This window comes from Pipistrellus hanaki, assembly GCF_964339955.1.
Source record: "Pipistrellus hanaki genome assembly, chromosome: 2".
Taxonomy (NCBI): Eukaryota; Metazoa; Chordata; class Mammalia; order Chiroptera; family Vespertilionidae; genus Pipistrellus; species Pipistrellus hanaki.
Genome location: NC_140504.1, coordinates 49251020 through 49267966, shown reverse-complemented (window position 1 = coordinate 49267966; position 16947 = coordinate 49251020). Strand labels below are relative to the sequence as shown.

Below are 16947 nucleotides of genomic sequence, written 5' to 3'. Positions count from 1 at the left end.
GGCCATGAGACTTGGAGGCAGAGATTGGAATTATGCAACTGCAAGCCAAGGAACACCATGGAATAAGATAAATGTGTGGAACAGACATGAAAAGATGCTCAATGTCAGTAATCGTCAGAGAAATGCAAATTAAAATCACAATGAGATATCACCTCATACTCCTCAGAATGGCCATCATCAGTAAATCCACAAATACGAGGGTTGGTGATGATTTGAAGAAACCCTCATGCAGTGGTAGTGGGGATGCAGATTGTTGCAGCCACTATGGAAAACAATACGGAGCTCCATAAAAAATGGAAGGGCCTTGCCAAAACCGTTTGGCTCAGTGGATAGAGTGTCGGCCTGTGGACTGAAGGGTCCCAGGTTCGATTCCGGTCAAGGGCATGTACCTTGGTTGTTGGCACATCCCTAGTAGGGGGTGGTGCAAGAGGCAGCTGATCGATGTTTCTCTCTCATCGATGTTTCTAGCTCTCTATCCTTTTCTTTTCCTCTCTGTAAAAAATCAATAAAATATATTAAATAAATAAATAAAGATATTAAAAAAAGACTTTATAAAAAAAAAAATGTAAAGGCCTTGCCCTGGCTAGTGTGGCTCAGTTGGGCATCATCCTGTGCACTGAAAGGTTGCCAGTCAGGGCACATGCCCAGGGTTGCAAACTTGACCCCCCAGTAGGGAATGTGTAGGAAGCTGCTGATGGATGTTTTGCTCTTGAATTCATGTTTCTCTCTAAAATTAAAATTAAAAATAAAAGGAACGGCTCCAGTGATTCCACTTCTAATTTATCTCTGAAGGTAAAATACTAATTCAAAAGAATATATGCATCCCTATGTTCACTGTAATGTTATTTCCAGTAGTTAAGCTATGAAAGCAACCCCAAGTGTCCATCAGTAGGTAAGTGGATAAAAAAGCTTGTTACAGCCTGGCCGGTGTGGCTCAGTAGCTGAGCACTGACCTATGCACCAGGAGGTCACAGTTCGATTTCCTATGAGGGAAGACACCTGGATTGTGGGCCCCAGCACCCGTGGAGGGGCAAGCAAGAGGCAGACGGTCAATATTTCTTTTTCATTGATGTTTCTACCTCTCTAATACTCTCCCTTCCTCTCTCTAAAATCAGTAAAATATATTTATAAAAAATTTAAAAAAATTTCAAAAAAGTGAAGGAATTGAGAAGTAGATTGATAATATTGGTAAATTACAAAATAGTAATGAGGATGTAAAATACAGCATAGGAAATACAGTCAATAATAGTATAATAACTATATATGGTGCCAGGTGGATACTGGAAATATTGAGGAAACGCTTTGTAAAATATATGATTGTCTACTAAACACTATGCTGTACACCTGAAACTAATACATAATATATTAAATATAAACTGCAATTAGAAAAAAATTTAAAGAGAACATGTCGCCCTAACTGATTTGGTTCAGTGGATAGAGTGTCAACCTACGGACTGAAGGGTCAAAGGGTCCAGGGTTCAATTCCTGTCAAGGGCATGTACCTTGTTTGCAAGTTCAATCCCCAGTAGGAGGTGTGCTGGAGGCAGCCTATGAATGACTCTCTGAATAACTGATGCTTCTATCTATCCCTCTCCCTTCCTCTCTGAAATCAATTTAAAAGTATTTTAAAATATGATTAAAGTAGCACATTTTGTTATACATATTTACAATAAAAAACACGCCGAGGCCGGTTTGGCTCAATGGATAGAGCGTCGGCTTGGAGACTGAAAGGTCCCGGGTTCGATTCCGGTCAAGGGCATGTACCTTGGTTGCGGGCACATCCCCAGTAGGGGGTGTGCAAGAGGCGGCTGATCGATGACTCTCTCATTGATGTTTCTAGCTCTCTATCTCTCTCTCCCTTCCTCTCTGTACAAAATCAATAAAATATATTTAAAAAAAAAAAAAAAAAAAAACAATTCCAGCACAAAAAAAAGCAAGAACACTAGAGCACAGACAGCACATTTAAGACAAAAAACATTTTCATAGCTTATTGATCCACATAAGTTATCAAAATGCTACAGTAAAAAATGTTACGTTTGGTTCATTCTCAATAGCTGCTGAGTCTACACTGTGAAGGACTTTGCATAAAAACGGCTTAACCAGAAGAATCCAAGATGGCTGCTCGGGTAGGCAACTAGCCGCAGCCGCACACAACAATTTTAATAAAATACAACTAAAATATAAAATGGACATTACCCAGAACTACAGGAAAGTCGACTGACTGGAAATCCTACAACAAGAAGCAAGGAGAAAACCAGAAGGAAGCACGGAGGAGCTGTAAAAGCCTAAGGTACGGAGACACGCAGCGAGCGCGGAGAGGACGGAGCCGGAGAGGAGGGAGGCCGAGTGCCTGGCGGGCGTTCCCTAGCGGGAAGGAGATAAAACTCCGACTGTGCTGGGCCCCCGACTGCTCTGAACCCCAGTTCTGGGCCAGACCCCGGGGACTCAGGCTCAGCCATAGGGAGCTGGGCTGTAAGTCGGAACCCCGGGGTAGCGGAGAAAGGAGGTCCCGGAGGCGCGCACACTGCCCCCAGAGAAGGGACGGTCGGCTGTGCGCGGGATTGCCCTGACGGGAAGGAGACTGGGGCTCCAGACTGCTGTGAACGCCACCTCCAACTCCACTTCCAACTGAACTGAACCCCAATACCGGGCTCATTGTGGGAGAGCATAGACTGTTTGGCAGCAGGCGAAAATCGAGGGCACCTTTCTCTCAGAGGCGCCGGCAGCGAGCACTGAAGGACCCGCATAGGGCGGGGCTGACGGAAGCCAAAGCTGCAGGCTCCACCCTGAAACCCCGTCCCATCTGTAACTGCGAAATGCGACAACAAAATAGATCACAAACGAAAGAAATGGAGGACAAAAAGCGTCTGGATATAGAGTTCAAATCTACGCTTATAAGGTTTTTCAAGAATTTCCTAGAAAAGATGGATAAGGCCTATGAGGATATGAAAAGAGATCAACTAGAATTAATAAGGAGTCAACAAGAAATGATAAGGGATCAACAAGAAATAAAGAATACATTGTCTGAAATAAAAAATATTCTACAGAGTCCTAAAAACAGAAGGGAAGATCGCAAGAATCAAGTCAAAGATTTGGAACATAAAGAGCCAGAAGACACTCCTCCACAGAAGCTAGAAGGCAAGAGAATCCAGAAAATTGAAGATAATGTAAGAAACCTCTGGGACAACTTCAAGCGAACCAACATCAGAATTATGGGGGTTCCAGAAGATGAGAGAGAGCAAGATATCGAAAACATTCTGAAAGAAATAGTGACAGAAAACTTCCCCCACCTGGTGAAAGAATTTGACTTACAAGTCCAGGAAGCGCACAGAACTCCAAACAAAAGGAATCCAAAGAAGACCACACCGAGACACATCATTATTAAAATTCCAAGAGCAAAAGATAAAGAGAGAATATTAAAAGAAGCAAGAGCAAAGAAGGTAGTAACTTATAAAGGAGCACCTATACGATTGTCAGCTGACTTCTCAACAGAAACCATGCAGGCCAGAAGGGAATGGCAAGAAATATTCAAGGTGATGAATAGCAAGAACCTACAGCCAAAAATAAGCTACCCAGCAAAGCTATCACTCAGAATCGAAGGCCAGATAAAGAGCTTCACTAATAAAAAAAAGCTAAAGGAGTTCATCACCACCAAACCAGAATTATATGAATTGCTGAAGGGGGTTCTTTCAGAAGAGAAAGTAAACAAAGATAAAAATTATGAACAACAAATACGTAATTATCAACAAGTGAATCTAAAAACCAAGGAAATTAAAAAAATCTGAGGAACAATATTAACTGTTGAATATAATAGAATCAGAGGTATGGAAGGGGAGTGAACTGACGATTCTTGGGGAAAAGGGGAGAGGGGAATGTGGGAAGAGACTGAACATAAACTGTGCACCTATGGATGAGGACAATGGGGAGAGGGGAAAGGGCAGAGGGTGGGGTGGGAACCTGGTGGAGGAGAGCAATGGTGGTGGGGGGGGAGGAACATTTGTAATAATATGAAAAATAAAAACTTATTAAAAAAAAACAAAAAAAAAAACAAAAAAACGGCTTAACCAGAGGGAACTGGTAAAAAAAAAAAAAAAAGGCTAGTTTAGGATCATTGCACGCTTAAAATGAAAATGTATAAGCAAGTAAGTTAGAGAAAGTAATTGAAAGTAAAAGAAATATTCTATGGCTCATTTGAGTTTTTATACAACTTTCCATAAGAATAAAGACTCAAATTCTTTTTTTCTTTTCACTTTTAACCCAACAACACTACACTTTTAACCCAACAAACACTAACTGAACAGCAGCCAGAGTATTATATTCAATACAATGAACGAAATCTTGTCTCTGACTTTCTGCTAAATAATTTAGACAAATACTAACTGAGCTTTTTCTTTTTTTTAATCCTTTAAAAAATGGATTAGCAATGATTCTTTTATTATTATTCACTTTTAAGAGGATTTTTTTTTTAGCCAACACGCTGGGTTTTACTCACCGGTTTCTTCTAATTCTTGCCCAGAGACTCTAAGTTTGCATTCCTTTGGGTAGTGTTTCTGAATTATCTCCCACAGTTCCTTATTGATGAGAGAATTTCTACGAGTATGATACCGGGTCCACGAAGACACCCGACGGCGACAGAAGGGGCAGCACAGGTTGGCCTTCTCCACAGTGGACTGGAAGCATGCATTACAGAGCGTGTGGTTACAGGGCAGCGTGACCGGCTCCAGGAAGATTTCCATGCAGATCCCGCACTGGCATTCCGACAAGGGAGGGATGGCATCTTTAGGTACAGCCATTTTAATATGCTAAAAAAGACATAGTCAACATCAACGCCCGAAAGACGGAGAATCGTATTTCCGGCCCAACCAAGGGGAAACCAAATGAACAGCTTTGTGTTTAAATATTATGCCCAGCAGCGTATCGGAACTCAGAGGTGGTTAGCATCAAACGACGGAAGCACAAGGCGCTCAGCGGGCCAGGTAAACAAGACCACCCTGGAGGCTGTGTGTTCGTCCCTGTTTAGACAAACGTCCGGTAAGAAAATAAAGAGACGCTGCCGCCCTGACACCTCGGCAGCTCCAGGGGCCTTACTATAACCGCCTCCGCAGCGCAGCCGGCGGGCCCCGCGCTCCGGCCTGGGGCGGGCGTGGGACAGGCTCCCCTCCTCCCTCTCACCGGGCGAGGATGCTCCCGCCGCCGCCACGGCAGCGGCCTCGGCGCCACGGTCCTGGAAAGGGCCCGGCTTCCGCGGGGGCTTCTGGCTCCGCTGGAGCAGGGCTTCCGCTTTACCATCGCAGTGGGGTCAGCGCACGAGCCCCCGCGCCCCAGCTTTCCAGCATCTGGAGCGCTCGGAGGCCGCCTCTCCCTTCTCCAGAGGCGGCCAAATTGCTACATCCCCACGGCGCTGCCGCGGCAACCCGACCGGGGCTAGTGACGTCACAACTGCCCGCCGAAAAGGGCCACGCCCCCCAGGAGCCGCCCAATAGCAGAGGCCAGGAACGCTACGCAAGGCGGGACTTCCGGGGCTTGAGCGCGCCCATCTCTCTCGACGGGGGAGGGCGGGGAGGGGAGGGGAGGGGAAAGTCCCTGCTCCTGGCCCCTCCTACTTCAGCTTGGAACTCGGAGCCCGAGTTTCCCCCACATTTTTCAGCTCCCTGAGGCCGCGGAAACAGGGGGGATTATTGTCTGTGTTCAGAAAAGGGGAACCTCCAAACAAATTTTAAAAATTCTTGCCAAAACTGGTTTGGCTCAGTGGTTAGACTCGAGCGTCGGTCTGTGCACTGAAAGGTCCCAGGTTCGATTCCGGTCAAGGGCATGTACATTGGTTGCAGGCACTTCCCCGGTAGGGGGTGTGCAAGAGGCAACTGGTCATGTTTCTCTCATGGATGTTTCTAGCTCTGTATCCCTTTCCCTTTCTCTCTGTGGAAAATCAATAAAATATATTAAAAAATAAAAATAAATAAAATTTCTTTCTGTACTCTTCAAACTACCTTTCTATTTCTATCAGTTTGTAACTAAGCCTCTTAGGTTGCTATCCAGAGTTTTTAGAAAAGCAGCTCTGAGGTTGATATCGGGGAAAGGCTGTGATCAGAGAATCTGCAAACTTGTATAATTTATGGAAGCATTTACTGTTCCCTCCGTAGCCCAGCCCCTTCTCAAATTTGCCTTTCATTTTAGGGTTGCCCGGCTCAAGGCTGCTTCTAACCTGAGGCTCGGCAGTCGTGTGCATCGTATATTATGTAGTATTTTATTATTAAATCATCTAGAACAATCAAAATTATTAGGAGGCCAAAGGCAAAATAGTTTAACATCTTGGCATTAAGTTCTTGTACTGACAACTGATCCTGTGGTAGGCAGTTAGACGAGAGCAGAGAAAGGAGGACGGGGCAGGTACAGAAGGTCTCACCAGAGTGGAAAGCCCTGGGTGCCTGGGAAGGGACAATTGTAGGGTGGGACCTCATTCCCTAGGATGCAGTTTAGACCTCCTTGACCTTTCATATTATTGGTCATTCAGTTTAGGCCAATGGTTCTCAACCTTTCTAATGCTGCGACCCTTTAATACAGTTCCTCATGTTGTGGTGACCCCCAACCATAAAATTATTTTTGTTGCTACTTATAACTAATTTTGCTACTGTTCATGAATCGTAATGTAAATATCTGTGTTTTCCGGTGGTCTTAGGCTCTACAGCAGCGCCTAAAATCTACAGTAGTGGTCGCAACCCACAGGTTGAGAACCGCTAGCAGGGTCGCCTAAGACCATCAGTTTATATTAAAGGGTCACGGCACTAGAAAGGTTGAGAACCACGGGTAGACACTCGGACCCTTCGTACCTAGAAATAACATTTAGGCCTCAGCTGGATTTTAGTTCCAGAACCAAGATAAGCAGCAAAACCAGAGAAGCAACACCATGGCTGGCCTTAGAACCAGCTGCATTGAATAATGACCCACTGCCCTGGCGCGGACCAATCAATCAGTGGAGACCTAGCCCCTGAAAGGACACACCTGCAAAGCTGATGAATAGTCAATTGAAATCCTCCTCTGGAACCTCCTAAGATAAAGCCCTTAAGGAGCACGCCAGGCAGCAATCCCTTCCTGGATCCAGCCAGCCGGTTTTCCTATCACCTCCCCGCCCCCTGCCCTCAGGCAAGTCACCTTTACCTTCCTCACTTCAAAGGCCCCTCCTTTGCTTCTATAATTGGTTCCTAAAACCATTTCTATTGTATGAATTACTTCTCCCTCCGGGATTTTCCAAGAAATGTTCTCTTAATGTTTGAGTCTTGGCTCTGAATTCTTTCCTAGCCAGAACTCAAGCACTGAGGTTGATGAAACCAGGTCTGGGCTAACACCTGGTGCCTTTCCTGCTGCCACCAACAAGCCTAGTGAATTGATTGCTATAAATTAGGAGGTCACAGTTCAATTTCCAGTTAGGTCAAGATATGCCCCAGTTTCTGGCTTAATCCTGAGAGGGGAGCATGGCAGCTGATCAATGATTCTCTCTCATTATTGATGTTTCTCTCCCTCTCCTTTCATCTCTGAAAAAAAGACAAAGGCCCTAGTTGGTGTGGCTCATTGGATAGAGCATTGGCCTGAGGACTGAATGGTCCTGGATTCAGCTCCACTTAAGAGCACATGCCTGGGTTTCGGGCCCAATCCCCAGTAGGGGGTGTGCAGGAGGCAGCTGGTAATGATTTTCTGTCATCATTGATGTTTCTCTCTCTCTCCATCTCCCTTCCTCTCTGAAGTATATAAAAATACATCTTTTAAAAAAAGACACAGGACCCAGAGCAGCCCCCATCATTCCATTTCCCATTTTCTTCCCTACTTTCCCCCCATAGGCATGCATCTCCTAAACTCTAAGGAACTCCAGGAGACTTGTAACCTGAGGAGCAATGGGCAGCAACAGCTCATCCCAGGCTAATCCCCTGAACCTGTTCCCAAGGCCCCTTTTCTCTGACTTCCCAGAAAGCTAGTTGCTTCTTCTATACTAAGCCCTTTCTTGTCTTACTGTCTCCAGCTCTAATAAACATAGTCACCTGAACTTGTGTTGTGAAATTTTTCCTACATGAAGTCAAAAACCCACCACACTACCGGCCAGCCCCAGGCAGACCCGCTCAGTGCCGGGTTCCCTTTCCTGTAACCATATATCTCCTAGTTACAGTAATTTTTATCGTACTTTTATTTAATTATTTCATTTTGAGCCCTGACTGAGTAGCTCAGTTGGTTAGAACACTGACTTGATAGGCCAAGGTTATATGTTCAACCCTGTTCAGGCATATACAAGAATCAACCAATGAATGCATAAATAAGTATAACAGATCAATGTTTTTCTTTTCCTTCCTATCTATAAAAATCAATACATTTTTAAATTACTGCATTTTGATTTCTATTTTTAGAAACCTTCTGTAATGGATACATTTTATATGCTACGTCAGATTTTCTTGGCCTTGTCCTAGGTCTGCTTGAGGGACATTCTTGAAATCTCTGTCTTGTCCTGCCACTTGTGGACTCCTGTGAAACACTGCACTGAACAATGCAGGCTCTGACTTGCCTGTGGCTGCTGGGAGGGCTTAGATGATGCATCCTGGAAGTATGAGGTGTCACTCCCATGGAGCAAACTTTGGCTAATTGAAAACATAGAAATTTTCTTTTTTCCAAGGCATGGCTCCTTCAAATGGTGTGTCTGGAGAAGGACCAGATTGAGCAGATATATCTGCCAAGCAACCTGCTGTATCTCTTGTGGCTCATTTTCAAGGAGCTTCTTATCTTTCTCTACCTAGCATCCTTCCAGAGTGTCACTGTCCTGAATTTGTATCTCCCAAAAAAGCATCAGCATTTAACATTAACCTGGAGGACAGGACCCACATTTTTTGTTGTTGTTAATCCTCACTCAAGGATATTTTTTCCATTGATTTTTATAGAGAATGGGAGAGAGAGGGAAAGACAGAAATATTGATATGAAAGAAACACAGCAATAGGTTGCAAACCCTGACCAGGGCTCGGGCTGGGTAGGAGTTTGCAACCAAGGTATGTGCTCCAAGGTATGTGCTCCGCAGGCAGACACTCTTTCCACTGAGCAAACCAGCTAGAGCAGGACCCACATTTTTAAATGTTTTTGTTGTAGAACCTCACACATGGCATTTGGTGTTCAATAAATATCATGGATATATGATCTATGTGTGTGAGTTCCCTTCCTGGTATAAATAACTGCAATACTGTACTAGAGAGAAAATGTACATCAACATAAAATTTAAGTAAGGTATTTTTACTGTTTTGTCTTTTAATAGATAATACATTTACATGTTTCAAAATTCAAAATGTATATATGAATTAACAAGATTTCTTCCTATCTTTGATCCACTAGCTTCTTAGTTTCCTTCCTTAAGACAACCAATGTTCTCAGGATCTTGTATCTCTCCAGAAGAAGTTTATGGATATATTAGCTTATGTATGTGCATAAATGCATATGTGTTTGTCCCTTTTTCCATTTAAAATACATATTGGAAATAAATATTTTATTTTTATTTTAAAAATATATTTTTTATTAATTTCAGAGAGGAAGGTAGAGGGAGAGAGAGGGAGAAACATCAAGGATGAGAATCACTGATTGACTGCCTCCTACATGCTCCCTACTGGAGATTGAGCCTGCAACCTAGGCATGTGCACTTGGCTGGAATCGAACCTGGGACCCTTATGTCCACAGGCAGACACTCTATCTACTGAGCTAAAACCAAAGAGCTTCTTCATTCTTTTATTTGACTATATATAAATATCCATAATAGCAAATTATCATAATTTCTCTAAAACTCTCCCAATTTTTGCTATAAAAATAAGTCCATAGCAAAATTGTATGTACATATTTTTTTTCCCATTTGCAAGATAAATTACTGGAAGTGGGATTGCTAGGTCATAAGGTAACAGGTTAGTTTTTGACAATTGGCATCAACTCTTTTAGGGATGACTTTTGCTCTTCAGGGGCTGTCACTGCTTTCCCCTTCTCAATGAGCTGGACAGCCATCAGCAAGGCATTCTGCAGAGCCTGGTTCTTTACCATGTTGGTGATCATGAGCGTGATGTCCCTGATGTACATCTGTCTCACTTTGGCACTGTAGTGTTCTGCCTTGTTAGCATGTGCAATAAAGAAGGTACAAAGTGCTGTGGTATCGCCTTCTTGCAGCCCACACTCCTCCAGGACAGACTCCCATACGACTCCAATGCGCTTGTTCTTGACTTTTCTCCTAAGGATGGAGGCTAAGGTGGGAAGACTCCTGACCAGGTCTGGCAGCTTCTCAAGCACACGCGTGTGCAAGCAGATGAGTACTTCCACGACATAGCTGTATATAATATTTAATTCCATTGAAGTGAACCTACAAAGAAAGGGAGAGTTTCTAAAGCAGTAGAATACTTTATCTTCAAATATAAATAAATTCTATTAAGATAGCTCAAAGACGTCGGCTTGGGGACTGAAGAGTCCCGGGTTCGATTCCGGTCAAGGGCATATACCTTGGTTGCGGGCATATCCCCAGTAGGGGGTGTGCAAGAGGCAGCTGATCGATGACTCTCTCTCATCGATGTTTCTAACTCTCTATCTCTCTCCCTTCCTCTCTGTACAAAATCAATAAAATATATTTAAAAAAAAAAAAAGATAGCTCAAAGAAGTACAAATCCACTAGGAGAACCAGCTGTTGTATTTTATAATAGAAAATACTTTAGTAATAAGACCTATGCTAAACTGGATACCTGGTTCTCTAGCCACCCATACTATAGGCTTCTCAATGGCAGAGAAGTTATATTATCCATCTCTGTGTTAATAAGATCTTGGCAAACAAGAAACTGTTGATGAGTACTGCAGTGCCTGGCTTCTAAACAGGTACTCAAATTGATATTTTTGGAATAAATGAACCTAAGCATATGTGATTTCTTCACAATCCATTGCTGGAACCACATTAAGAAATTCAGTTTTAGAATGACCATGCCATTCTCACAATGCCACAAAATTCCACTGATTTCTCATTGGATACTCACTTGAGTGCCAGAACTGCTGTCCACAGCTCATCTTGGGCTGCCTGGCTGGCCAACATTTTGCTATGATGTTCAAATTTCTGTGTCAGATTATCCTTGGTGAAGTCCAGTTCTTTAAACTGTGCTTCTAAAGCTTGGAGTTTGTGGTCTACTCTATAAGATAAAAGAATCAAGGGTTGGTTTAAGTCAGGGGACAAAATTAAATTGTTGCCTAAGATGAGAATGTATTATTTACAACCACAACCAAAGTTGGGTAGCTATTTGCCATTCTCTCTATCCATCATCTTAGTTCTTGCATTCCTTAAATTGCCAAACATTTGAATTGTCTACTTGAATTCATTTGTCATGTTTTATCTTTTTATTGTACTTTATACTTTAAAAAGTATTTTATACAGCCCTTGGCTGAAGTAGCTCGGTTGGTTGAACCTTCTCCCATGCACCAAGGGGTCACTGGTTCAATTCCCGATAGGGCACATGCTTTGGTTGGGGGCTCATATACCTGGTGGTGGGCAGTAGGGGACAGCAATCAATGTTTCTCTCTCTCTCTCTCTCTCTCTCTCTCTCTCTCTCTCTCTCTCCATTCTTCTCTAAAATCAATAAAATATATTTTTTAAAAGAAAAAAATATTATTTTGTACAAGCATTACTTTGAGTCTCCCAACCACCATAGGAAGTGAAATAGTCATTTCTACTATTTTACAAATAAAGGTATTAAAAACAAAAAGATTGAGACCTGCCTGGCCAGTGTGGCTCAGTAGTTGAATGCCAACCTATGAACCAGGCAATCACAGTTCGATTCCCAGTCAGGGCATTTGCAGGGCACAGTGTGGGGGCGTGCACGAAGCAGCTGATCGATGATTCTCTCTCATCATTGGTATTTCTATCTCTCTCTCCCTCTTCTGCCTCTCTGAAATCAATGAAAAAATACATTTAAAAAAAATTGAGACCTAATGTCTAGCTATTGCTGGAACCAGTATTTAACAAAACTGCTTTCTCTGTCCTATTCTGACTGTTCAAATCCTATCCTTCATTTAAAGATAAGCTCAAAGTCCACTGCCGGCTTGAATATCCTGTCTACCTGAAGATCTCCCTGTATACTTTGTTCTCACAAGGACTACCTCTATCACCTGTCACTCCCCACCTACTGCTTTATTTTGAGTTAGTTTTTCATGATCAAAATTGTACATTCTTGGAGGGAAGGGTCCAGAGTTTTTTTCTTGTTTGTTTGTTTATTTATTTATTTATTTATTTAGAGAGAAGGGAAGTGAGGGAGAGGAAGGAAAGAGACCTAGGATTACAGCAGCCTAGCTGGATCCATGCTATCAATTTCTGCAACCCCCAATCCATCCTCTAGAAATATGCTCCTGAAACATCCTTCTGATCATCAACTTCTTATGCCACCCTGACTTGCTCAGTGATACTGCTAGAGCCAAGCTGTATCTCCTCAGCAGTAAACATAAAGTCCTACCCAGTACTCCCATCTTCTGTCATTCTCTCACAGCCTAATCACCAATCCTTGAGACATCTAGCTGCTGACTGAATACGGTATGTGATTCCAAGCTTATATGGTTTACATATACTGCTTCTCCAGTCTAGAGTTCCCTTCCATATTTTTCTTATAAACTCCTACTCACACTTTAAGATCTAGCTTAAATGTTCTCTATGAAGAGTTCCTCTTCCTAGTATCAAAGGCAAAATTAATTGATCCTCTCTTCCTAGCCGTTTAGGAACATGACCATTATATGGCCAATCACAATAAATTTTAAGTATTTTTGAATACTTTCATTATCCCTGCAGGCTGTGAGTATCTTCAGAGCAGAAACCACATTTCATTTATGTTTATATACCTACCATATAGCACATGCACTAATTTAATGGAATTCTTGCACCCAGGAGTAAATTTTTTCTTTTTTATTAAAGTAAGTATTTTTATTTTTATTTTTTAACTTGGAAGACTTAAGCCACTTTAACAGACATAGAAGTCTAATTGGCATGTCTGTAGTTCTTTGCATATTTTTAATCCTTATACTTATTTAACCCATCTTCCCAGTAAAGGTCTATACTTGGTCCCTCCCTGTAGCCCTTAGCAACCTTTTCATCGTCTCTTTCAAGGATATCAGGGTTGCGGTTTCATTGTTCATCTTCTTAAGGCAAAGTGAAAAGAAACAAAAACAAAACAAAAGCCCAATAGAGGTTTGAATCCAGGATTTCCTGCTGTCTTCCACTCAGCAACAGGCAGCACCAGCACGAGCATTCGACCTAAATTCTCCTGAAAGGTCGCTCAGTACTAGAAGCTTTTAATAGCTTGTACATCCAAATATAGTTTCAAAGTAATGATCGTGTGGACAGAGGTGTCCTGGAATGCACTATAATGTTTGCCTTTGAAAAATGAGCTGTAGTACATCAACAGAGCACAAAAACCAGATGTAATTGTAGTTCTAATTATTTTTTTGTAAATGTATATGTGAATACACAAAGATAGACATATACTAGAACTAAGTTTGGAAACATAACTCAAATTTTAACATTATTCAGTTATCACCTAAGTTAGGTTTAAAGAAAGCCCCAGATCATTTATTGAAAGCTGCTACCGTGTTTCCCTGAAAATAAGACCTAGCGCACGGAAAGATAAGACATCCCCTGAAAATAAGACCTAGCGCAACTTTGGGAGAAAAAAATTAATATAAGACACTGTCTTATTTTCAGGAAAACAGGGTAGTATTAGGTTAGGTATTGTAAATAAAAATAGGCATAAAACAGGATTCTGGAATTTAAGGGATTCCAACTCTAATTGGGGAGATAGGACCTTACTTAAAAAGAAAATGTGGCCCTGGCTGGTGTGGCTCAGATGGTTGAGTGTTCTATGCACACAGGTCACTGATTCCCAGTTAGGACACATTCCCAGGTTGCAGGTTCGATCCCCAGTGTGGGGCATTCAGGAGGCAGCCGATCAATGATTCTTTCTTATCATTGATGTTTCTATCTCTCTCTTCCTCTCCCTTTCTTTCTGAAATCAATAAAAAAACATTTTTTAAAAGAAAATGTGTAGAAAATGTGTGCTAAATAGGTACAGACCATAAAAATTATAGAAGATGAGAGCAGGTCACTGAAGCCTTGTGTAATTCAGAAACGCTCACATTGAAAGTAGGATTTGGGCTTTGCCTTAAAGGAAACGTAAGTCTTTAATTATCAGAAAGTAAAGAGAAATATATTACAAACTGGAATAATCATGTGACGAAAATTATAGAGGTGGCAAGGTAAATAATGGTTAGGGAAAATTGTGTGGGTATGTCTTAAACATAGGATTCATGTAAGAAAAAGAAAAACAGAATTTAAACTGATAAATCCGGGTCATGAATTTATTTATTTATTGACTAATTTATTCATTTGCTCAGTATTTATTCAATATTTACTGAACACCATAAATACCAATGGAATGGATAAAACCTAGACATGATAAGCACTATTCCAGGTATTGAGAATACAATGATGAACAAGGCAAAACCTTTGCCGTGAGGAGCGTACTAGTAAGGAGACAAAAAACAAGGGTTACAAAAGAATGAATGGGTTCTAGATAGCCTGGTAGGAAGTTTCCCAGCCAGGACATATAGGGGAGATGTAGGTTCTACAAAGTTAATCAGTGGTGTTTAGGATAGATCTAAGTGGGAATAAAACCAGAGGCAGATATGCCCCTCAGAACACTGCTACACAGTCGGGTATGAGGTGATGAGGGAGATTACAAAGAGTGGAAAGGCAAAGGGACAGATACGAGAAACATTCTAATTCCCCCCATGGACTCCTGGGGGTTAGTCAGTAAGCTTCACATAAATCCTTAGAAAACTTTGGGAATCAAGTCCCTCCTTGCCTCAGGGGGAAAAACCTTGCTAGGGTCTCATGTCCTACCAAATAGCCATCCTCCCCTCCTCCCACCCCATCTACTTTTATCTCATTAACAGAATCCAAGTTTTGTTCAAGTACTGGGAAGCCATGTGCTTCAGGAAAGCCTGGGCCTCCCCCAGTCACAGGGGAGTGAATCTTAATTAGATTATACCAATCATATTAATTTTATTATTGTCGCTATTTCTAATGGTTTGGGAATGGGCAGGTGGCATTATTCTGGCATATGAAATGTGAGAAGAGGTCGACTGTGGGGCTTCTGAAGTGTTTTGTTTTGTTTTGTTTTTTTAAATTGTGATAAAATATACATAAATATAAAATTTACCATTTTGGTGAAGGTGGGTGAAATGTACCAAAAAGTACAAACTTCCAGATATTAAAAAAATCTTGGGGATGGATGTAATGAACAGCATGAAATCTATAATTAATAGTACTGTACTATATATTTGAAAGTTGCTAAAAGTTTTCTTGGAAGTTTTCATCACAAGAAAAAAAATTGGTAGTTCTGTGTGGTGATAGATGTTAACTAGATTTATTGTGTTGATAATTTCTCAATATATACTTTTTTAAAAAATCAGGTCATTATGTTGTAATCCTGAAAATAATATATAGTAGTCCACCCCCCTTATCTGTGGGGGATACTTTCCAAGACTCCCAGTGGATGTCTGAAACCTCTAAAAGTACTGAACCCTCTGTAACTTTCCCCCCAGAGTCCATACAGCTGAAAGGGAGGGAGGGAAGGACAGGGAGAGAAAAAAAAAGAAACATCCAGTTGTTGTTCCACTTATTTATGCATACATTAGTTGATTCTTGTATGTGCCCTGACCAGGTATTGAACTAGCAACCTTGCTGTATAAGGATAATGCTCTAACCAACTGAGTTAGTTGGCCAGGGCTACCTTTGTCTTTCTAAATAAACTCTGGTTGTATTTGAGTTCCTTGGCTCTGAGTTCTTTTCTGAGCTGAACTCTGGTGCTGTTCCCCGTCAATAGAATCACATCACAAAATATGTGTAATTCTCTCCTTAGGCCCTGCTTCTGGTGCACATCAAATTAAGATTTACACATACAGCAAGATTAGCATTGACCCCAAAATGGGTTACTTTCACGTTTATTATATATGTATAGGCATATTCACAGACAGTGGGGTTCTTATGGGAACTTCAGATGGCCCTGATTGCAGGCTAGGCCTAGGGACCATTCCAGCACACGATTTTGTGTGCTGGGCCTCTAGTTAGTATATGTCTTTGGTTTATCTTTTCTTGCCCCCCTAACCCTACATCAGGGTATATCAGTCTGTTCCATGCCTCCATGCTTCAGGTCTTTTGTTGGTCAATTCATTTTGTTCATCAGATTCCACAAATAAGTAAGATCATGTGATATCTGTCTTTCTCAGATTGGCTTATTTCACTTAGCAAAATATTTTATAGGAATATTTATTTATTTAACAGAGAGGAAAAGGGATAGTTAGGAACACTGATGAGAAACATCGATCAGCTGCCTCCTGTACACCCCCTATGGGGATGTGCCCTCAACCAAGGTACATGCCTTTGACCGGAATCGAATCTGGGACCTTTCAGTCCGCAGACTGGTGCCCTATCCACTGAGCCAAACTGGTTTTGGCTTACAAGAACATTTAAAAAACGATTTCCAAAAAATTGAAGTATTTACAAATTTAATGTCAGTGATGTGATATAATAAATTTATATTTGGTCTTTGTTATGGTTTGTGGTACAGGGCTTCTAAAACACTTGTAACTTTCTAAGTGATAAGAACAAAAGGAACGTCTTTTGTTATATCTGTTTCTTTTGTCCCCAGCTCCAAAAACAGGTGAAAGGAGCATCTTTTATTTTATTTGGTTTTAATCCTCCAGTTAAAAAGAGCTCTGAAATGATCAAAGTGAGTGTCCTTTGTTATTCATAACCAGCCATTTCAAACACACCCAAGTTTATATTAATGAGGCAAGTTTTAGAAAGCCCCTAAGGATGTGGGGCTGGTTGCCACAACAACCTCATGATTAAGTTGGAATTTTCAGCC

The 16947-nt window shown here is 41.6% G+C and overlaps 1 protein-coding gene across 4 annotated transcripts in view; it reads right to left on the bottom strand.

The window, feature by feature from the left end:
• The window catches only part of RNF168 (ring finger protein 168), a 62003-nt gene that overhangs the window by 18901 nt on the left and 26155 nt on the right, over positions 1-16947 (bottom strand). For 2 of the 4 annotated variants that reach the window (XM_084871618.1, XM_084871617.1), the window contains exons 2-4: positions 11020-11169; positions 10046-10361; positions 4493-4802 (exon numbers count right to left, since the gene is read on the bottom strand). In XM_084871618.1, coding sequence (XP_084727744.1) covers positions 4493-4802; positions 10046-10361; positions 11020-11075 — 682 coding nt within the window. In that variant the 5' untranslated portion in view covers positions 11076-11169. Of the gene's footprint in view, positions 1-4492; positions 4803-5172; positions 5446-10045; positions 10362-11019; positions 11170-13106; positions 13302-16947 lie in introns of those variants that run through there. The other 2 variants (XM_084871616.1, XM_084871619.1) reach the window with 2 other exon arrangements.